Source organism: Leiobunum rupestre, chromosome 11 (genome assembly GCF_980474605.1).
Source record: "Leiobunum rupestre chromosome 11, qqLeiRupe1.1.hap1, whole genome shotgun sequence".
Lineage (NCBI taxonomy): Eukaryota > Metazoa > Arthropoda > Arachnida > Opiliones > Sclerosomatidae > Leiobunum > Leiobunum rupestre.
This window is the reverse complement of record NC_143394.1, coordinates 42,666,136-42,690,663: the sequence shown is the minus strand read 5'-3', so window position 1 is coordinate 42,690,663 and position 24,528 is coordinate 42,666,136. Positions and strand designations below refer to the sequence as shown.

General features: G+C 35.9%; 1 protein-coding gene across 1 annotated transcript in view; it reads left to right on the top strand.

Annotated features, from left to right (window-relative positions):
* Nucleotides 1-24,528, top strand: part of bbg (PDZ domain-containing protein big bang) — a 99,151-nt gene that overhangs the window by 2,079 nt on the left and 72,544 nt on the right. Inside the window, exons 2-3 of the mRNA XM_090164224.1 lie at nucleotides 23,482-24,073; nucleotides 24,141-24,512. Of these exons, the coding sequence (XP_090020350.1) occupies nucleotides 23,666-24,073; nucleotides 24,141-24,512 (780 nt within the window). The 5' untranslated portion in view covers nucleotides 23,482-23,665. The remainder of the gene's footprint in view (nucleotides 1-23,481; nucleotides 24,074-24,140; nucleotides 24,513-24,528) is intronic.

The following is a 24,528-nucleotide window of genomic DNA, read 5'->3' as shown; positions in this document are numbered from 1 at the left end:
CAAAAAGTAATAAACAGAAAAATTCCAACCCGAATTTAGCTTTCCGTTGTCCAGGAATGGTCAACCGTCTGTCCAAACTAGTGTTGTTAATTTTCCGGAAAAAATTGAAACATAAATTACTTTTTAAGGGTTTTTAATGTTTTAAACTTTTTATCGATATAATATGTCTAATAACAGTAAACATACTACAAAACATTAATAGTGTTACATTGTTAATAATTTTAACCTAGTTTTACTTTCAGGTTCGAAAAAAATAGCCGAAAATACCGCTATATTTAAATTTGCAAACAATATATTAGACTAATCATGAAAATGTTTTTTTTATTTTTTCGGAAAAATTCGGAAAATTTTCCGACTTACAACACTAGTCCAAACCAAGAATAAATTTGATAATTCTCCATGCTTTAACGAATTACGAATGGCTAAGAAAATAGTTGTAATTGTAACCCCAGTTAGTAATAATATAATAACAGTTATATAAATTAAAATTATAACGACTAAAATATTTATTCATGCTCACGTAATAATACAATGTCCAAAATTACCAAAATTTTTAATCAATACAAAAAGAATGATCATAAAAGTAAAACTATTATTTAAATAGTGCCTTGGGTATTAGCTCTATTTAAAAAAAATGAATCTACATACTGTCATTTGACTAAATTAGGAGGCAGTATTGTCAAGGGTGGAGAAAGAGAGAAGGCTACAAATCTGTAAATTAAATTAATTTGGCACGTACACCTGACATTCTAAGTTCGTTAAAGAAGAAGTTAATTTGCATTCAATAACAATAACCAGCGTTTCCTTTTCAATATTCAATTTACCTTGGCACAAATCGAAGCACTTTGTTCACCAACTTAAGCTTAAAGTTGGTGGAGATGTAGTAAGGGTGCTCGGTATCAAACGATCCCGTCGAAAAACAGCAAAAGGAAAATACTGGTCCTGAGTAACATTTAGGCGGTACCCAATAACTGGAGTTGAGAAATAAAGGACTTTGGGAAACTAGATTTATTAGTCTAAAAACGTCCAAAAAAATTAAGTAATCATATTAATAACGGGGAAAACTCCGTCAATAAAACCGCCGATTAAAATCCAGCCCACCAGAGTACCACACCTTCGATTTCTTTCTTTATTTTTCAAATAAATTCCAATAACATTTGGCTACGTAAATAATATTGTTAAGTTCCTTAAATTTCCTTCTACGACTTAACAATCGATGCAAAAATAAGTCGACACTTAAAAAATAAGTCGACACTTAAAAAATAAGTCGCAAAGACTCGGAAGTTAACAGAAAATCCACGTTTGAAAAAACCGCAATATTCGACATGGCCATAATAATCGTTTCTCGTCGCCAAGTTAGTTTTGCAAAGTAGGTCATTCATGTAGCGAATACGTTTTTTTATGATAAATCATGATAATATCCTAATCTATAATCACAAACGTGTTTCGACATAGAAAGAAATCTAAATAAGATTTTTTTGCCGATTTTCTCAAAAAACTATTGTGTAACCGAGTGCAGGCGCTGTTTCATCGAAACAAATATTTATCTGTTCATTAAGAAGGCAAAACAATATTATATATATATATATATATATCTTCCTGGATCAAAAATGGCCATTCTATACGAAATTCTGATAGCCTGGAAGGATTAACAAGAACTCGATAATTGAATTAAGATTGAAAAGATGGAATTGGTGATCACGAGCGCGAAGGATCACAGAATCAAGCGAGTATTCAATGACTACAAACACTTTGGATGTTCTTTTGACTATAAACGCCGGGTTATCGCGGCTTCCTAACGTAAACGCGTACGTCTCTACAGTCTTCCGTTAAAGGTGAATGGAGAAGATACAAAATTGCGACCAACTTGGGGATTAAAGCCGCCATTTTAATGATAAGGGCACGAACGTCGAACGTAAGCGGCAAATTCTTTTCCCTATATGCTCAATATAAAGAGATATTACAGGTTTAGCAACACTGCGGTTATACAGGGATCTTCCATACATGAACTCGCCTTATATTTTTAGTATTGGACGCTAATATATCTAAAGAATTCATCTCGGAGTACGTTTAACCCATTTCGCCAGCGTAATTTCATTAAAATACACGAGATACCCGTTTTGATTCTTCACTGGAGAAAGACTCCGTGAAAGGAGATGCGCTTCTATACGAACAGCCCACTTAAAGGATTTATTTTTGAAGCTCAAACTGCGGGGAGGGTAGAAATCAGGGGGTTGCTGACTCGAGAATTTAAATTGCATGGTCAGAGAGCCTAGTTTGTTAAAAGAATTTACTCCCCAAAAAAATCCGCGAAGATTATTTTCTTAATATATTTTTTAACCACCAGGGGGAAAACGACTCTTTTTAGATATTAAATAGCCTCGGGTATAACGAATTCTAAATACATTTTCGATAGAATATATTTAGCGTTACTAATACGCGCTCTTATTAAAAGGAATTCAATTTATTCAAATCATTCAATTAAAAATACTTTCGTGAGCGTTTGAAATAGAAATTAATTGTTGTACGATTGATAATATTTTTTTATAGTTGATAATGTAAATAATTTTTTTTCAAAAACGTTGAATTTTATAGGTTATAACCCAGCTATTTGGCCGCTTTACAATATTTATCTAAGAATGTTTAAAGAACATTGAATTTAAAATTAATTGTTGTACGATTGGAATTATTTTCTTCGGCGTTCATATTGTAAATACAATTTTCAAAAATGTAAAGATTTTATGGAATTATAAGATAATAAACGTAATAAAAACATAGCAAAACGTGGACCTCTACGGGTTTGTAACTTAGCTATTTGTTGAACTAAGAAGATTTTTCTAATCGTAGGAAATTAATCTTAGTTTTATCACGCGAAAATCCTTTTTAAAATAACATTTAAAAAATAAATCCTTCTACAACTACCAAACCAGAAATGAATGGGATAATTTTATTTTAAAACCTTTACCGAAATGCTATCTCGACAGATATTATTGAAAGATAAAAAACACGTATTGGAATAGGTGTTTCTATAAAATAAATCAATAAAAAAATTAAATGTATAAAATGTTTTTCCCCGCGTCACGAGCTTAAGCTTTTTAATGCTTTATTTGCACGCGCATTTCACACGTTGACTTCAAATACCAAAATCTTTATCGACTCCAGCACACGCTCTCTATCTTCAATAGGTGTTTTTTTTCGCCTGTTCTGGGTTTTTTGAGCAGGTTCAAAAGTGTAGCCCTATTACGTAATTTTACTCCAATTCTTTCTTGAATAAAACGTTTTAGGGTAAAACGTTTACACTTTTTGTCCTCGGACAGGCGAAAAAAAAACCACCTAATAACTTTAGCTAGTGACGTAGAAAAAACATTTACACGTGACCTAACGTATTTTATAGAAACACCTATTTGTAAGACTTTAAATAGCAAAATTTTTATAGTTATTATTTACTCTCACGAGACAGTTTCGAGTGTAGGTAGCGTGGGTAAGAAAAGGTGTCATATGACTCAATTGCTGATACCTCTTAGAGTTGAAAAACCTTGTGTACTCTCTCGTACAATACAACGCGCGAATAGAGAGCGTTCACTTGTGAGGTTTCGATACCACACGAGGTAGTCAACGCGCCTAAAATATAGCTCCTACGTTGCAACTTGACACTTACAGGTTTCGCATTATTCCCAAGATCGTATCTCTGAAGTGTTCAACCCAGATTTGTAGGCATAAATTTGCACGTTGGATAATTAAAATAACGCAAAATCGTGCGAAGCGAGGTTAGCTGCTTTTAAATATCTTTTGGAGAAAAAACGCAAAGTTCCAATCGCCGACAACCGGTTTTGAGAAATGTATTCCTTTTAAAAGGTAGAGGGTGTATCTTAATATAGCAATATTATTTAAATTGGGTAGCCACTTATGTTTCGTATACAGGGTGATTCAATTACGCTTTTTCAAGGCTTTTTAAATTTGATAAATTTTTCAGGTATATTTAAAGTGAATTAAGTGGTAAGTTGTATCAATAAGCAATTCGTTAATTTCGGTAATATTTTAAGGAATTGCAAAATATTTTATGGTGTGTACTTTGTAGAGCATAGTTTAAAAATGAAAAACCCATTTTTCATCTATTTGTATGCCATTTTCATAATGTTTATACTCAGTTGCAACCTTAAAACGAAAAGATTGTAACTCGGAAAATAGCTGACGTATTCATCACATTGTCTAAATTTTATTCTAAAAATTTCCCTTTCCTAAGGTTGCAACTGAGTATAAGATTCTACGCTTGATTAAATTTCACAGAAAACGAGGTAAAAATATGCGTTATATTTAAAATTTGAAGGTCACCTAAGCACATGAAATGAATGAAAGAAAAAATATCCTCGTAGGATTTAATAAAAGATAATTTTATTCAAAGCCAGCTACTGATTTCGACAATTATTTCTAGAGCTTCATGAAGTCTGAATGTTGCATCTTGGCATCATGCATTAATATAACCTTCGTGGGCTAGTTTCAAATATATATTTTAACAACATTTTGCTATTTTTCCTCTAAATTTCATACCTTACGTTTTCTAAAACCTAGAATAAATTGTATACAATATGTTTTTTAAAACCTAAACAAAATCTTACACAATGCTCTTCCTAAACTAAATTTTACACAATACGTTTTTTAAAACCTAAACAAAATTTTACACAATGCTCTTCCTAAACTAAATTTTACACAATACGTTTTTTAAAACCTAAACAAAATTTTACACAATGCTCTTCCTAAACTAAATTTTACACAATACGTTTTTTAAAACCTAAACAAAATTTTACACAATGCTCTTCCTAAACTAAATTTTACACAATACGTTTTTTAAAACCTAAACAAAGTTTTACACAATGCTCTTCCTAAACTAAATTTTACACAATACGTTTTTTAAAACCTAAACAAAGTTTTACACAATGCTCTTCCTAAACAAAATTTTACACAATGCTCTTCCTAAATTAAATTTTACAAAATACGTTATTTAAAACCTGGAATAAATTTTATACAACACGTTTTTTAAAACCTTAACTACATTTTACACAATGCGTTTCCTAAACTAAATTTTACACAATACGTTTTTTAAAACCTAAACTAAATTTTACACACTCCTTTTTTCTAAACAACATTTTACACAATACGTTTGTTAAAACCTAGAATAAATTTTATAAAATACGTTTTTTAAAACCTAAACTAATTTTATACTATAATTTTTTTAAAACCTAAACTAATTTTATACTATAATTTTTTTAAACCCAAACTTAATTTATGTTTATGTATTTTGATTCATCAATATATTTTTTTAAAATTGCAAATTATTGTATAAAATTTTAAATTAGCGAGTAAAATATCATACCCTTAAAAAATCGAAATTTTTTATAGTTTATACCCTGACCAATCAAATTGAGACACCCTGTTTGTAGAGTGCTGGCGAGTAGAGTATATTTTGTTATAATTCGACTTAATTAGTATAAATGGTTATTTTCGTTCAACGTTCGTTTAACGAACCTGTTGGCTTGCCACGCAAATTGCTGGGACGAACTTGAAAAGTCTCCAGACGAAAATTAGCGAGGACATACATTTCAAGTAGCGCGTTTTGAAATTCGAGTTAATGGCGCCGCTGGGCTTAAATCGGAGGAACTAACCTTCTTTCCAAATTATCGCTATCACCAAGAACGCTTTTAGCTTACTGAGAACTTAGAAGTCTACCTTCGAACACCGCTACCCCAAAATTTCCCGGATTGCTTAGCGCAATCTAGTATGATTCGTAAGCATATTTAGCGTAAAGAAAAAGCTAGGATGACAGTTTTAAAAAGACATTTTTATTGAGCCTACATTCGTTATGTGAAATCCATATTTTTCAGCATGATAAGTAAATACGTAAACGCTCAATTTAGTTCGGGTAGCTAGAATTAAATTGTATTTATCTATTTAATGCTTCATAAATATGAAAATAGTTGGTAAATTATCTGCAGATCAAGTGAGGAGCTAATTCGGGACTAAACCATATTAATAATTAGTCGTAAAAAGTTTTTTATTAATTTGTTAGATCAAAAAGTATTTATTAATTCATTAGATCAAAAATATATTGCGTTAGATCAAAAATATATTTATTAATTTGTTAGATCAAAAATATATTGTCGTTAGATCAAAAATATATTGTCGTTAGATCAAAAATATATTGTCGTTAGATCAAAATTATATTTATTAATTTACTAGATCAAAAATATATTTATTAATTCGTTAGATCAAAAATGTATTTATTAATTCGACAGATGCCGCTACCATTTTACTTTAAATCGCGATTTACAGTTGGGCCCAGGTAGGTGTACTTCTCGCTGCCGTAAACGGGTTGAGTCGCGCGGTCTCAGTAACCTAAATACGTTCTTGTTAAAAGACTAATCTCGATTTTGAATCGTCCAACCTTCCTCCCACCTCCCACGGCATACATAGATGGTATATTTTTGATAAATAAAACTGGATGTATATGGGATAAATATACTTTGGGAAGCCTTTAGGGTGTGATGGAAAGAGGGTTAACTGAGTCACAGGAGGGTTTTAATTACCGCGTGGTTCGAGTGGGTGGTGGGTGCGTGCAAAGGGCAACGCTTTCTGGGGTGCCACCACACGTTAAGTTACTTTTAATTTCTTTCAATTAAACGGGGAACTCGGTTCAATACCGTTGCTTGGATACGCTCGAACGCCCGTCTAACGACCAAATCTCGCCATTTTCAGGAAGTCAAATCTACTTATTTTAATGGGAAACTTCACCCTATCATCAGTTGATTTAGGCGTTAAATCCTCCAATATTGGTTTATTAACTTAGAGCAAAAATTAAGTATCTCAACGCCCGATATTAAAAGAATTATTATCTTGTTACGTTGAATATATTTCTCCTATAATCAACCTTGATAAATAACCAGTTTATTTCACCCGGATTCTTCACCAAATAAAAATAAAATTATTATTTAACAAAGACTCAAAAAAAAAACAATTAATTCGTTCTAGTACAAATTGAAGCAATTGGTTTTTCCGATACGTAGTTTTTGCAATAAGGAAACGATATTTGAAATGGGAAAAGGAGGGTGAAATTTTCGCCTCGGATTAAACGATTGCTAGCAGGCACTAAGTCTTGGTTATTTACCTGCTGGGTTAATAGTAAGGTAAAAACGTACAAATTTAGAACGTAATTGAGGAAAAAATGCGTGGATGACTGACCTTCGCAACTTCTACTTTTATACATCAACAATCTACTCATTTTCGCTTTCGAGATATTTTTTGATTACTTTTTAAATTTGGGATTTCTTGTGGGGAAAAAATCCTCCCAAAATAAATTGTTTCTATATTATTAAATATTATTAAATTATACCGGCGTTATTTTAATTTATACGAATATATTTAAGCGTATTATATTTATTCAGGTGTAAAATTTAATTACTATTTGATTATATAAACTGAAATATTACTCGTAAAATTTTCAAATATATAATTAAATAAATATATTACATTTAAAAACGTTATTGACCTATATAAGAGTGTTGAACGTTCTTTATGAAGATAGGCATTTTTAAACGCAAATTAAAATGTATTTTTAAATTCAGGTGTATTATTAATTCAAATTGAATATTTTATGGATTAAATTGTAATTTTCCAGAGTTTAAAGGGGCCATGCGAAAAAAAAATTGGAACGAATTATTAAGTTATCACATACGCCGCGAACGAACGCGGCGCTATGTGTTACTGCTAGGTAACGATTTAGAGAAATCTCCCTCGTCAGGTAATTATCGCTTGTGGCCAAGGCCTATTTGAAAATTAAAACTCTTTCAAAAGTAAAAATAACGCTCACTTCGGTGAAATAATAATACATTAATTAATCGTAGCGTAAAATTTATAAAATATCAAGAAGGCATGCGAGTAAATAAGAACTATGAATGATGGAAACGCCCTAAACATTTTCTGTAGCGCCATCTGCAATATGAAAAAGCAGGATATATTTTTCCTGTGTCTGATCATGGATTTTAATCCATGGTCTGATTGAAGTTTCAAAAATGGAAAGATATTTTTTGAATTTGCATTCACTGACTAAGTATTATAATTTATAATTATTAAATAATTATTAGAAATTTTGTATAAAAAATTATAATTTAGAGACTCTGTTTTCCACGACTATATGAAAATGTAAGCGCTAGATGGCGCCAGTGATTTCCCTGAGTTTGAGAAGTATAACTTCATGGTGCCAGCATTTATTTAGTGTAGAACTCCAACGTTTGCAGCTCTGGCCGCTCTTGCCTTTGACTTTAAAAATGTTTGGCGCCACTGTACAGGGAAAATTTAAAAATTGACGGGGTCTTCCATAAAGATGTCTCTGCAGGTTATATTCCCTTTAATATTTTAATGGTTCTTAGTAATTCCAAGCGTTCTTGGTATTATTCTTTTCTCAAGGTATTTATTTGAAATTTAAGACCACGCACATGTTTACATTTCTGCCAAATTGTGAGTTGCATAATACTCTCTAGTCCGCAGAAGCTGAAGTATAATTTTTCGTCTATATAGAGAAAGTTTAAAGCCCCGTTAAGATGAAATATAAACTAAAAATAAAGCAAATGAATTTCCGTAACACGGCAGATGTGTCCATATCAGCGCCTATTGCAAAGTAGATTCTATTTCATTTGTTTGTACAAAGGTTATTTCAAATGGAGTGAAAGGCTCTATAGGTTTGTTGAACTCCAATCCAACACCGAGATTAGTCTCAAATTAAACGTATTTATTTGAAGTATAACAGGCCGGAGCGACGTAAAGGGTTGTTTGGCGGACCCCCGCGCGTGCCATTTTCCGATAATAAGTCATGGTCTAGACAACTTAAAACATTAACGCCTAAACATTTTTTCAAAATGATCAACACCCTAAAAATGAGAAATAAAGAAAAAATATCTTTTTCGGAAACAAATTATACGCGCCTGAGTCGCTTAATAATTTGGGACAACGTAAGTACCGCCTATTTAAAACCGTGTGGTAATTTGTACTCTTACACGCGGGTTCTCTACTAATTACACGCGTATTAGTTTTGTCACTCTCAAAGCTCCACAAAAAGGTCTACAAAAGGTAATTCCGTAAAAAAATACTAATTTAAATGTCCACAAGCGATAATGCTCTAAAGGTTCCCTATCGAGATTATCCTCTAAAGGCCCACAAACGATAATTATCTAAAAGTTCCCTATCGAGATTATCCTCTAAAGGCCCACAAACGATAATTATCTAAGAGTTCCCTATCGAGATTATCCTCTAAAGGCCCACAAACGATAATTATCTAAGAGTTCAATATCGAGATTATCCTCTAAAGGCCCACAAACGATAATTATCTAAAAGTTCCCTATCGAGATTATCCTCTAAAGGCCCACAAACGATAATTATCTAAGAGTTCCCTATCGAGATTATCCTCTAAAGGCCCACAAACGATAATTATCTAAGAGTTCCCTATCGAGATTATCCTCTAAAGGCCCACAAACGATAATTATCTAAGAGTTCAATATCGAGATTATCCTCTAAAGGCCCACAAACGATAATTATCTAAGAGTTCCCTATCGAGATTATCCTCTAAAGGCCCACAAACGATAATTATCTAAGAGTTCCCTATCGAGATTATCCTCTAAAGGCCCACAAACGATAATTATCTAAGAATCCCCTATCGAGATTATCCTCTAAAGGCCCACAAACGATAATTATCTAAGAGTTCCCTATCGAGATTATCCTCTAAAGGCCCACAAACGATAATTATCTAAGAGTTCCCTATCGAGATTATCCTCTAAAGGCCCACAAACGATAATTATCTAAGAGTTCAATATCGAGATTATCCTCTAAAGGCCCACAAACGATAATTACCTAAAAGTTCCCTTTCGAGATTATCCTCTAAAGGCCCACAAACGATAATTATCTAAAAGTTCCCTATCGAGATTATCCTCTAAAGGCCCACAAACGGGAATTACCTAAAAGTTCCCTTTCGAGATTATTCTCTAAAGGCCCACAAACGGGAATTACCTAAAAGTTCCCTATCGAGATTATCCTCTAAAGGCCCACAAACGATAATTATCTAAAAGTTCCCTATCGAGATTATCCTCTAAAGGCCCACAAACGGGAATTACCTAAAAGTTCCCTATCGAGATTATCCTCTAAAGGCCCACAAACGATAATTACCTAAAAGTTCCCTTTCGAGATTATCCTCTAAAGGCCCACAAACGATAATTATCTAAGAGTTCCCTATCGAGATTATCTTCTAAAGGCAAACAAACGATAATTATCTAAGAGTTCCCTATCGAGATTATCCTCTAAAGGCCCACAAACGATAATTATCTAAGAGTTCCCTATCGAGATTATCCTCTAAAGGCCCACAAACGATAATTATCTAAGAATCCCCTATCGAGATTATCCTCTAAAGGCCCACAAACGATAATTATCTAAGAGTTCCCTATCGAGATTATCCTCTAAAGGCCCACAAACGATAATTATCTAAGAGTTCCCTATCGAGATTATCCTCTAAAGGCCCACAAACGATAATTATCTAAGAGTTCAATATCGAGATTATCCTCTAAAGGCCCACAAACGATAATTATCTAAGAGTTCCCTATCGAGATTATCCTCTAAAGGCCCACAAACGATAATTATCTAAGAGTTCCCTATCGAGATTATCCTCTAAAGGCCCACAAACGATAATTATCTAAGAATCCCCTATCGAGATTATCCTCTAAAGGCCCACAAACGATAATTATCTAAGAGTTCCCTATCGAGATTATCCTCTAAAGGCCCACAAACGATAATTATCTAAGAGTTCCCTATCGAGATTATCCTCTAAAGGCCCACAAACGATAATTATCTAAGAGTTCAATATCGAGATTATCCTCTAAAGGCCCACAAACGATAATTACCTAAAAGTTCCCTTTCGAGATTATCCTCTAAAGGCCCACAAACGATAATTATCTAAAAGTTCCCTATCGAGATTATCCTCTAAAGGCCCACAAACGGGAATTACCTAAAAGTTCCCTTTCGAGATTATTCTCTAAAGGCCCACAAACGGGAATTACCTAAAAGTTCCCTATCGAGATTATCCTCTAAAGGCCCACAAACGATAATTATCTAAAAGTTCCCTATCGAGATTATCCTCTAAAGGCCCACAAACGGGAATTACCTAAAAGTTCCCTATCGAGATTATCCTCTAAAGGCCCACAAACGATAATTACCTAAAAGTTCCCTTTCGAGATTATCCTCTAAAGGCCCACAAACGATAATTATCTAAGAGTTCCCTATCGAGATTATCTTCTAAAGGCAAACAAACGATAATTATCTAAGAGTTCCCTATCGAGATTATCCTCTAAAGGCCCACAAACGATAATTATCTAAGAGTTCCCTATCGAGATTATCCTCTAAAGGCCCACAAACGATAATTATCTAAGAATCCCCTATCGAGATTATCCTCTAAAGGCCCACAAACGATAATTATCTAAGAGTTCCCTATCGAGATTATCCTCTAAAGGCCCACAAACGATAATTATCTAAGAGTTCCCTATCGAGATTATCCTCTAAAGGCCCACACAAACGATAATTATCTAAGAATCCCCTATCGAGATTATCCTCTAAAGGCCCACAAACGATAATTATCTAAGAGTTCCCTATCGAGATTATCCTCTAAAGGCCCACAAACGATAATTATCTAAGAGTTCCCTATCGAGATTATCCTCTAAAGGCCCACAAACGATAATTATCTAAGAGTTCAATATCGAGATTATCCTCTAAAGGCCCACAAACGATAATTACCTAAAAGTTCCCTTTCGAGATTATCCTCTAAAGGCCCACAAACGATAATTACCTAAAAGTTCCCTTTCGAGATTATCCTCTAAAGGCCCACAAACGATAATTATCTAAAAGTTCCCTATCGAGATTATCCTCTAAAGGCCCACAAACGGGAATTACCTAAAAGTTCCCTTTCGAGATTATTCTCTAAAGGCCCACAAACGGGAATTACCTAAAAGTTCCCTATCGAGATTATCCTCTAAAGGCCCACAAACGATAATTATCTAAAAGTTCCCTATCGAGATTATCCTCTAAAGGCCCACAAACGGGAATTACCTAAAAGTTCCCTATCGAGATTATCCTCTAAAGGCCCACAAACGATAATTACCTAAAAGTTCCCTTTCGAGATTATTCTCTAAAGGCCCACAAACGGGAATTACCTAAAAGTTCCCTTTCGAGATTATCATCTAAAGGCCCACAAACGAGAATTTTCTAAGAGGTCCCTATCGAGATGATCCGCTAAAGGCCCACAAACGGGAATTACCTAAAGACTCCTTATCGAGATTATCCTCTAAAGGCCCACAAACGATAATTATCTAAAAGGCTTACAAACGAGAATTATCAAAAGACTATCTCGAGATTATCCGCTAAAGGCCCACAAATTATAATTACCTAAAAGGCTCACTAGCGAAATTATAATCTTAATGCCCACAAACGAGAATTATTGCCTAAAAGGCTCACAAACGTTAATTATCTAAAGACTCCTTATCGAAATTATTCTCTAAAGACCCACAAAAGAAAATTATCTAAAAGGCTCCCTGTCGATATTATTATTTATAGATTCCAAGATATAAATATCTAACTCTCCTATTAAATAATTTACAATTCCATCAATTACAATGGGTAATTCTTTAGAGACGTTTAAAATTGATACGAGACATTTAAAAGGAATAAAATAAACCAAGTTAAAAAATAAAACTCTGGCGTGAGGGAGATTTTATTGAATATTGAAGGCAAGGTCAGCAAAAAAACCTCATCTGGAAATGAGAAAATGAAAGACTTTTGGTCGTTGTAGACGTTTTCCAACGCACCAGCGAGGCTCCCGCTCCGATTTGACCCGAATAGTATCGGGCGACGCGCGGAGGATACCCTCAAAGGTTTCCTATCTACGGGTTTATCCGGTTCCCAGAAATTACGACCCACCCCGCTGCTGGTAAACAGATCAACATTCTTTCCGCGTGTTACAAAATTTATAAAACTGACACGCCATCTTCTAAAATTTGTAACGGCCGCTGGATTAATTCCTTTGAAAGAAAACTTTGAATCCTGTCAGAAGAATAGTTTAATGTTAAACAACAAGCAGATTTGACTTTTAACTAAATGCGTAAGGTTTCAAATTAATTGTCCTTGAAAAGAGCTTAAAACGAGCGTAACTACCTACGAGTATAAATCACGTAATATCCATAAGTATGACCATAAGAAACATAATAGAAATAAGTATGACACATAATGCTAATTTTCTAACGAAACCTTTTTTCGGCACTGTTAGTACTCATAAGTAACATTATACTAACATAACACCAAAAGTGTTTAATAATAATAATAATAATAATAATGTGTGCCAGTTAGTGGAAATAATGTGTAGAATTGAAGTCAAACAGATATAAATAATAACATAAGTGACATAATAACAATAAGTATGACACTTGCTATTGCTTTAATGCTAATTTTCTAACCGAACCTTTTTTCGGCACTGATACTCTCTTCAAGCTGTGACTTGGACTCGCGACTTACCGTTTTCGATGACTACTTTTTGATAAAAAATTTAAGCCTCTGGAGTCGCGAGGGGCTTTGGCTTTGTTTCGAAGCCCGCGTGCGAATCACGCGTGATAAAAAAACATGAGCTCGTGGCGCTGAGAAAAACTTTTTGAATTTTTATCATTTTAGCCTAATATTCCGCCTATCTATCGGAAACCAGATATTTCGGCTTAGCGGAAGTCTCGCGTATTTTAGACACTAGAGGGCTCTGTGCTGAGAAAACATCTTGATTACGCAATAACTATGAAAATCAGTTTGGTTGTAAATCTCGTTAATTGTCATACTTATTGTTATTATGTTACTTATGGTATGACTAATGCTAATTTTCTTACCAAACCTTTTTTTTTTTCGACAATGACAGCTTCGATTTGGACTCGCAACCGAACTGAGTAGTATTATATCGTTGTTGATATAGTTAGGCCTAGTAGTATATTTTGTCTTGGGTATATTTAAACAAACCTTGCTGCGCTAATTACTCTGAAAATCAGTTCGATGATAGTTTTGGATAATTTTAATACATATTTGTATTATGGTATTCATGTTAAGAACAATAAAACTATTAATGAGAATACCTAAATCTGATAAATTTCACTAGACGAATGAATTTCTGTTGATTATTTAATTAAATTCTAATTAATTGTCTCGAAATTTTGCCATTACTTAAATTTTCTCGGCATACGTTATTGAATCTATGAAATCAAATTTCAACAATGGCTCAAAGTTTAAGGTGGGCATCAACAGTTAGTCGGAAATACCCGAAATGGGTTAGTATAATACGAAAATAATTGAAATCTCGAACGCATCCGGCGTTACAAAAGAAAATACAGAATTCCTGGTTAGAAGTAAACTGAATCGTGACATTTTGAAACGGCCGCTACAAGGCGACTCCCCAAAATTCGCCAAGATTCGAAACAAGCCAAGAACAAAAGGCGAAGGGTTATCTCCAACGCCACACTCGCTGTATAAACTGGTTTGCCACGTTCTCCTTTTCTTACAATTTTTTTGGCTGAAGGAATGTCTTACTAGAAGGCTATACTCCGTGGGCGTAAACACCACCGTGGCAAAAAAATCTTTCTCGATGTAAATAAGGGGTATGGAATATCAAATCACGTAGTCTTCCGAGTCTCTCGAGTTACCCGTCCCAATTACGTGACAATTACTTTGAGGATAAAAGAAATTGGCTTATCTTCGACGCGGGTCACTGTCATTAATATCAGCCACGAAATTATTATTTGTCCCAGAATCTTCGGGAGAAACCCTCCCCAGTTCGTCGAAACGTTGGAGTGGACCAACTAGTTTTTAATTCCGCAATGTCAGTCCAACCTTCATCCATCAAGAAACAGCCCAGCGCGGTTACCATTACGCTGGTACTTAAATTCGTTACCGTCCTTAAGAGTTAATTAGAAGATGGAAGAATAATGGTGTGAAATTTCGCGTTACATTCCCACCCTACGCGCCCATTTCCACCTGCTTTAGTTTTTGGTCTCACGAAAAACAATGATCTGCGCGCTATGCCGGTGTTTTTCACAATGCTAATTACAGTCCAAAATCCGGAGTCCAATGATGAAAAATCAGACTTATTGAAATGTAGCGAATAAAACTTTGGCCGATTTCTTTATTTTGCAGTATTTAAAATCATTGTGAATATTTAATTACCATTTTGTCATTTGGATAAACTATGAAATGTTACCTAAGCCATACAAGGCTTACGTTAAAAAGTTAATTTTCATAATGAACGTTTAGGCTATTTTCAGTAAAACTTGACCACTGTTTACAACGCGCGACAAAACAAATCCTTTACATTTTGTTTAATATAGTGTTATTTAAAAAAATTTAATGGAGGAACCGGAGACCAAATAAACTAGAAAATCTACCGACAAAACGATCCAAAGACCACAAAATACACTTAGGACTAGTCACTTTTCTATTCCGGGAATACCTAGCGGAAGCTGCCGCAAACTTTAATATGTCAAACACACTTCATGTCCCCCCACCCCCCTCATTCTAGTATTCTTTTATACCTGAAGTATAAAACAATCTCACTTATGATAATGCCATTCATTTGATTTCTTAAAAATACGTTTCAGAAGAAAAAAATGTAGTGATTCATTTAATCCAAGAATGTAATTAGGGTGGCGGAGTGGTTAGAACTTTCACCTCGCAGCAAGAGGAGCCGCGAGTGCTATCCGCAAGGGGTTTTCCCGCGAGTTCTTCGGTTTGCCCTTACGAAAAAACTTGTCGGGGTTAACGGTAATATTAAGTGTAGGGAGCTGTTGGCTCGCGTGGCACCACCCTACGCCACCTGAATTAATGGCTTCAAAAGTCGCTTGATGACTTAGGCCTAAGATGGTGCCTTGGTTATTAGCCTAGCTGATTATTATTATTATTATTATTATTATTATTAAGGGTTTTCTACCACCCTCCTACCCATTATAATCTGACCACCCTGATTTAAAGGTGTTAAAAGTCGATAGGAGGCCCGGATATGGTGGTTTCTTTTTGCTTGTTCCGGGATTTCGGAGTATGGTAAGAAGAGTAAAGCTATGACGTCATTTTACTCCGATTCTGTGGTGGCGAAGTCGGAGTAAACACTTTTTCCAAAATGGCTACCTGTGGCCTTTTTAGCAGATAAATTCTGGCGAGCAGACAACAAAATCCGATTTACTCCTTTACACCTGCTTTTCAGAAGGAGTAAAACGAGTAGCCCTAATACTCCGGAACAAGCGAATAGTTTATGGGGCGGTATAATTCGCATCCCCGGAACGGGCGAAAAAACAATTAGAGTAAAAAGAGTACACTTTTAGACCGAAAACAGACAAAAAGAAACCACCTACTGTCATTATCTCAGATATAAATAAAAACAGTGTTGCTAAAACCAAGAATGTATTGAAGTTACTAAGAATATTGGAGTACAGGATTCTGATTCCCATCCTCGCAGCCTTTGTAGCTTAAATTCGTCTGCTTTCCCATTCAAGTCTGCTATATGGTATGACCTTGAATGCGCCTTAAATGCAGACGAACTTTCTGCACAAAAGCTGTGAGAATGGTACCAGGGGTTAATGCTATGCTGAAATATTCTTAGTAACTTCAATGCATTCTTGCTAAAACTATAACAGAGATACAATATGGTGTATAAATAAGTAAATACGCTAATTTTTCATGGTTAAGAGCGGTAATACACGCGTTGAAAACTTCCGCGAAGGTTCGAGAATCATTTTGATGGCCTTGAGGGATCCTTTTGCCGTAAGAAATATATAATATCATAAGTTAATGATACCTCTAAGTAGACAAATAAGCCCTTTCAAGGTGGAATCTTTGTCCAGAAAATGTGATGTCAAATCTTGTCCCTCCGATTCCCGCGAAAATGAAAGATTTGAAAAATATCTCGGACCCAGCGCCGCTGTGCGGTCGAGAATGAAACTATATTGGGCTGAGAGAAATAAACCAATAGCAAAAAAACGTTCTTTGTCCTCTGCGGGGGGAACGAATTTTCTAAGGGAATACCGAAATTTATCTCTTTTGGGGAAGTTCAAGCTAGCCTTGCACCAAACGGGATTAAAGAAACGTCAGCTTCGGCAGTTCCAAGTCTATGTTAAGGCTACTTTGATATGCAGTACGGAGAGACATTCGTCAATTTGGACAAGCATATCCGCCATAGGCAGCATAGCCATTTGTCTACTTAGAGGTATCATTAACTTATGATAATATGAATGTATAGAATAGCGCAGTCCTTAAAATTCTTCGCTACTTCCGCAACAGAGCGGATTTTTCTCTGTCCATTGTTGGGAGCGTAGTTCTTTCCTGGTATACTCTCGAAGACACTTTTGGCGCCGATTTATCAAGTTGACCCCTTCGGCGTCACGACCTCAACTTTTCTTCCCGAGTCAACGCTTGTCATTGGCAACCCATTCTTCAAACCGCGATAAATACAATATAATAGGCTCGAATTTTCTCAACCCTCGACAAGGATTAATTAACTCTATAGAAATCGGCGTCAAAACGTCGCTTGTCAAATGTTGGAGAATTCCGGGCAGTTGATGGGCTGTAACTGTAACGCCTAGTAAACATCCCATCATCCGATATATTTAACATTCACCACGATATTGTTTAATTTAGATTAAGTGGATAAAAATCACATTATCATACAATTAAAACAAAAAGAATAAAAACACGTTCATAATGCCCAAGTAAAATATATTTATTTACAAAAATAAACAGCCGACTAGTTTCAACACAACATTGTTTCATTGTTTATTTTTGTAAATAAAAATATTTTACTGGCGCATTCTTTTAGTTTTAATCAATGAACGTGAACTGTTTGAAAATACAGGGTGTTTCAAAAGGTTATGCAAATTTTTAAGGAGTTGCAGGGGGTGAATTGAGAAGTATGCTTGTTTTTTCCCAATTTTCTACGATGAGCATGGAAGAAGATGAGTTAAAAGAGCGCCAGAGAGCTTCAAAGTGTGGCCTACTAGCCCCTGGATTCCTGGAAGTAGGCTGCAACAAGCACAAAACCAAGCAGCAGGGACTTTAAATACTGTTTAAGTTCCTTTTTTTAACTCTGGTTACCTCGATTTGTTTACAAAGTCCTTTTTTACCTATCACACGAACCCAAACCTTAATATTCGCGTTTCCCTGCTGCTTGGTTTGGCGCTTGTTGCAGCCTACTTCCAGGGGCAAGTAGGCCACACTTTGAAGCTCTCTGGCGCTCTTTTAACTCATCGTAGGAAAATGGGGGAAAAACAGGCATACTTCTCAACTCTACCCCTACAACTCCTTAACATTTTTGCATAACCTTTTGAAACACCCTGTATAATGATATTATCATACAAGATTGAGAGGTTTCAAGTGTATTAATTAGGGGTTTTCCCCCAAGTTCTTCGGTTACCCCTTCCATAAAAACTTGTCGAGGTTAACGGTAATAGTTAGTGTAGGGTGCTGTTGGCTCGCGTGGCATGAAGAGCTTGCCACCACCCTCCTACGCATTGTAACCCGGCCACCTGGATTAATGGCTTTAAAAGTAGCTTGATGACTTAGGCCTAAGGTGGTGCCTTGGGTATTAGCCTAGCTGATTTAAAAAATTAAGTAGTCTTTGATTAAAATAATTCCTGGTTTCCTGGCCTTGGATGTCGACGTCACCCTGAACACAATCTGTCCTAGCCCTTAATCGATAATATCGTTCAAATAATATCTCTTCAAAGTTAAATAATGTATCAAAAATGTATTTTTGGTGCCAATCAAGAGATTTTGTATAAAAACGTTTAATATTTTTGTTTTCAATATAAGGCTATATCCAAAGTGAAATAACGCGTGAAGGAAATCGGTCGGTTGACCATTAACATTCCTGACTAAATCGGAGTACCTTGGAAAACAATTGTTCTCCACAAATTGCCGAATACGTATACGCACTTATTACAGATCCTCGCGTCATTTCCTCGTGGGTTTTTATTTTAACTTTCTTCCCGAAATCCTGATGTAGTCGCGGAGGATTACGCGGCATTTTTCAAGACGACGGAGTCACGCAAACGGACGCGCGTGGCTAGTAGTGGAACGAAACCCCGCCAAGGTCGCGGACAGAGTGTACCATCTTCTCTTCTTCAATTTTCCAAGTGCCGATAATCTATAAACGCTCGAATAAACTTCCCAAAAAGCTCCACTTTTTATCCTAAAAAATCTACAAAAAAATATCCCGCGAAAAAAGCTAAAAGAGAAATTCTGGGAACCGTTTCACTCCACGGCCGATTTATTTAAAAGGTATAATGAAAAAATGCGGGAGAGTTTTTGTAATACAAATTTGGTTGAGCAGAACTAATTATTAACCCATCTCAGATCAAAATCTGGGGATTTGCCGCTGGAAGGGTCAAATAGTATGCGGAGATACGGCGAGGAGAAGAAAGATAGTTCTTACCAGAGGACGTATCGCCATCTATTGGCGAAATTGCGAACTATATCCAACAATAATATGGATAGTTTTATTGAACATCCGTTTCTTTTCACTGTTAGTACTTAGTAGGCCTACTCATAAGTAACATTATACTAACATAACACCAAAAGTGTTTAATAATATAATAATAATAATGTGTGCCAGTTAGTTGAAATAATGTGTAGAATTGAAGTCAAACAGATATAAATAATAATAATAATAATAATAATAATCAGCTAGGCTAATACCCAAGGCACCACCTTAGGCGCAAGTCATCTAGCGAACAAGTGGCCGGGTTACAATGCGTAGGAGGGTGGTGGCAAGCCCTGAATGCCACGCGAGCCAACCGCTCCCTAGTCCTACACTTTACAAGTGTTTATGGCGAGGGGCTGATCACTCCGCGTAATCGGTGTACAGAGCCGTACCTTTGACTGTACTAATGGGACTACGCGTAATCTTTGAAGTCCCTGCCTTTGGCAGTGCTAATCTAAGTGTAATCCGGTGTACAGACTTTCTAAGAGTGGTTAGCCCCTCGGTTTATGGATAAGCTTTAGCGAGAAAAATATGCAAGTGTCGGCTTGACGTGAAGTAGCTCCTTTTTCAACAGATGTCACTAGAGTTGAAATCAAAACCAGATACTAAAGCTACATTTAGACCCAAAAGGCGGGACATAAAAGTACCCCTCGCGTTGATTAGCTCGTTTGTAAATTTGTCAATAACTTAAATTATAGTAACTTTTAAGAATATATTTTTTGGGGATATATTATTTAGGTTAAAGTCCATTAATTAGAGTATAAGTTGTCTAATTATAATTATTAAAAATGGTTATCTGATGACGTTATTGTTTCGCTATTTTGAATTTTAGCTTCCTTTGCCATTAATAGATGGCACCACGCTCTCCAGTAAAAACGTTTTTTCGAAGAATCAGATAGATTCATTGCCATCTCTAATAACATAATACAGGTGGCAATGACAGAGCCAGATAAATTAGCAGAAGGATTATCAAACCCAAAAGAGCCATCACTCGGAATTTTAGAAAACTATTCGCTAGTTTTGGAGTAATTTTTAGAAAATAGCGAGCAACTTCAAAATACAGTTTGGCTGTTATTGTGTGGAAGAAGTTGGTAGTTTGGGGTGAAAGGTGTATTCTTTTCGTCGCAAAGCGAGCGAATAGTTTTGGCCTTTTGTTGATTTATTTTTCTATTGGTCAGCGAAATTTTTAATTTCATCCAATCAGAAATTCTGCGAAAATGTAGATTGATGTTGACAAACTTTACAAAAAAAACTTCAAAAATAGGAAAATGTTACCTTTAAACGCGAATCGAGTGTTTTCAATAATCTTTTTTTATGTTCCAATTCAATAATTCATCATTATTAACCAAAGTAGCGTATATTTCGTTTTCGCTAGGCCTTAGTTTTGAATGTAAAAAGCTCGCGGAGTCGATTACATTCCTTATCCTCCTTGGTATAGTTTACAAAGTCGCATCCGAGTGGCGTTATTGCAGTGACGCCAATAAGTTTGTTGACGTCACTATTCCAATTTCTTTAGCGGTTAAAATCAAAATAAATATTTTCCACTCCATGATAAAAGCAAAATAATTATCATAATTCCTAGCCTTAAATAACATATAAATATTGTCCATTTGAATGGAACGAGGGTTTTGGAACGGGGTTAGAAAGGATAATGTTCCTATAAAAAACCTTAATGTTTAAAGTCATAAATATCCGGATAAATTTAAGAGACGTCATTTCGAACATTATTAAAAATGATATCGAGATAGCTATCCCGTAGCTCGTACCAGGATATGAATCAGTAACCCGCAATTAAATCTTTCACTAACGTACGCTCGACTCCGCCTTAAATTTTCCGCAAATTATAGATTTTTTGCCGGATACATAATGGACATTTATAATAATAATTTGATAAAGAGGGGGAATCGACCACCAGCTGGCTAAAAGGCTCTTTTGGGGCTGTTGGTAAAAAGGTAGAGCGTCTTCTTTTGATCAGGGATGGGAGCTTGACTCTCGTTGACTTCAAAGGATCGGAGGTGTGCCGTTTAGTATATGCCCTTTCAGGCCCGAAAGAGAGGAAAAAGGCGCGACTGCGAAATTTAGAAAGCGCTCTTTCTTCGCCTTTGAAACGAAGAGAGGGAGTTTGAATTAGAGGAAGCAGACGACACATCGGGGGAGCGCGAGCCGATTCGCCCTTCTGAGCCCGGACCATTACGGAAAATAGCTTCACGCTATTTTCACGCTCAAGTTTTAAGTTCTTTTGATGTCCGCTAACACAATCCGCCCCCACCCGCTTCGTTTAATTTGTACGTTCAACTTTGAACTTCGTGCCACCATCTCGAAAACGTGTTTCTCTTAGGTTTTAAGCCAACAATAAAGTCAATATGGATGATTTGGGTGGCGATATTTTCTTATTTCGTGTGACTTCATTCTTCAAAAAGTCTTAAGAAAATGCAGAGTTTACTACTTCGGTTTGTCTTTTACTTTAAAATTAATTTTAATAAGTTCATCTGCTTTCTAATTACAAAACGTAAACATAGATGGCGATAATCTATGTCACTAAAAATCAAAATCGCGATAAGGGGGTTTAGAATCTCTGCGTTTCTATAATACAACTCATAAGTGCATAATATAACTCATAAGTGTATAATATAACTCATAAGTGTATAATATAACTCATAAGTGTATAATATAACTCATAAGTGTATAATATAACTCATAAGTTTATAATATAACTCATAAGTGTATAATATAACTCATAAGTGTATAATATAACTCATAAGTGTATAATATAACTCATAAGTGTATAATATAACTCATAAGTGTATAATATAACTCATAAGTGTATAATATAACTCATAAGTGTATAATATACCTCATAAGTGTGACACTTCACATGCAAAAGTTTTACTGAGAGCTAATCCCAAGACCGACTTCATTACGGACTTCGTCGCCGTTTTGCGTCCGCTTGCTCCCGCGTTCCACGTAGCCTTTGACACCGCCTCGCTAGGGGGAGATTTTCTTCTGGTGATGACGTCACTCCGTTACTAGCTCTCAGTAAAATATTCCCCAAAGTGACAAACTTATGGAACAATATTATAGACTTATGTACAACCATGAATCTATTTAACCCATGAATATTCAACTGGAATAGCCAATTTATAGTGACGTAGTCGAAGTAGAACTCAGCTGATTCAGCTGTTATTTATAAGCAGTCGAAGCGTTAGTTCCTAAAATGACGCGTTATGGTATGGTTACGTTTCCTTTTTGCAGTATTTATCATTAATCTATTTAAATAAATAGATCTATCTATTTAATATTATTATTAGAATAGTTTTTATTAGAATAAAATTATAACAGATAATTTATTATTTAATAATAATATGGCAAACATTGACTCGGGTTTTCTTCCAAAGTATCACCGAGGCTTAGCCGCTTAGCTTTTCAGAGATAGTTTGTACGTTTAAATTGTTAAAAATCTCACAGGTACTCGATAGCATCGCTTTCAAAATATCGGAGTTACAATTCTTTTCATTTATATTTTTATTCTATAAAGATTTATAACTGTAAAGCTTATTTTTAACAAAATAACGTGAACCGTCCGTGAGAAATCATTTCGCGGCTATTCTGCTCGTAAACTATCTGGCGCTAAAATGACATTTTTTTCTGAATTCGTTCTTATTGGCTTGAAAAAGTTAATCCCTCGTGTGGCGCGTTAATAGGCTCCGCCCCACGTTCTCTCAGAGTATACCGTGGCTAATGATAGAGTTGGATATTCATGGGTTAAATAGATTCATGGTACAACTTTATGATGCATTCTATTTTAACACAAGACGAAAAATATTACATTTTTGTTGACCTTGAAATTCTCCTAGAACTAATGATATATTTCTATACAGTCAACTAAACGCATTTTTATATTTTCTTTACAGCGCACTAGGCCGTGAAACAGGCGTATCTCGGAGTAAACTGATCGGGATGGTTGCCGAGTAACTAGAGTGTAAGGTATCGCGTCAAAAGGATCGGAGAGTATCTGTAACCACGGAAAGGGGTGTCAGCCAGCCTAATTAATGTTGGGACTTGAAAGCTGGTCGCCGGTCAAGCCCGCACCGAGGAATGATCATGGCGCACAACGGGGCCAACAGCGAAAGTCGCCGAGTCGTGGTCGTCGATGTTTACAACGAATTCAACAACTCGAGCGAGACGGCGGCGGCGGCGGGCGCCAGCAGCCGGAAAATTAGCGAAGAACAAAAACAAAGTCGACAAAAGATCAACGGCTCCGGAGCTCCGTACAACAGCCCGATAACGAGCGGCAACGGCGTGTCGTTGAACAATCTCGGTTCCGCGGAGACGATCAAAGTCAATGGGCACCATTCCGAGAAAAGCGCCCCTCCGCAGTCGGACTTTGTTACGGTCTTAAGAGTGGACGACACCAGCGAAGAATGCCTCCAGAAAACCCGAAGTGAACGCCGACTCGAGGAGCTTAATAGCGGCAACGAGCAGAATTTCGTGACGATTTTACAGGTGAGAAATCGCGTTTACGATACTATAAACCATTTCCGTATTTAACTAATTCTATTCTTTTTTGTAGGTTAACGAAATGATGAGGGCTAATGAATCGATGTTGGCGTCCATAAACGGGACCACCGTGACCACTCACTCCTCGCGATCTTCGCACGTCATCGATACAATTACGGTGTATCGTCTTCCCGGGGAACGTCTTGGAATGGCCCTCAAGTTCGAAGGAGGAGATGCCAACACGACCGCTCCAGTTTCCAAGGTCCTAATTCAATCCATTCAACCGGAGAGTCCGGCAGCGAGGGCAGAATCCAACGGGGCGCTCCTGGGGTGCTTGCGAGAAGGGGATACGATCTTGGATATCGATGGACGGGAGGTGACCACTTTGACCAGACTGGACTGCGTATCGTTACTCAGGGAAGCGTCCGTTTGTATTAAGCTCAAAGTAAGTACTTTCGACC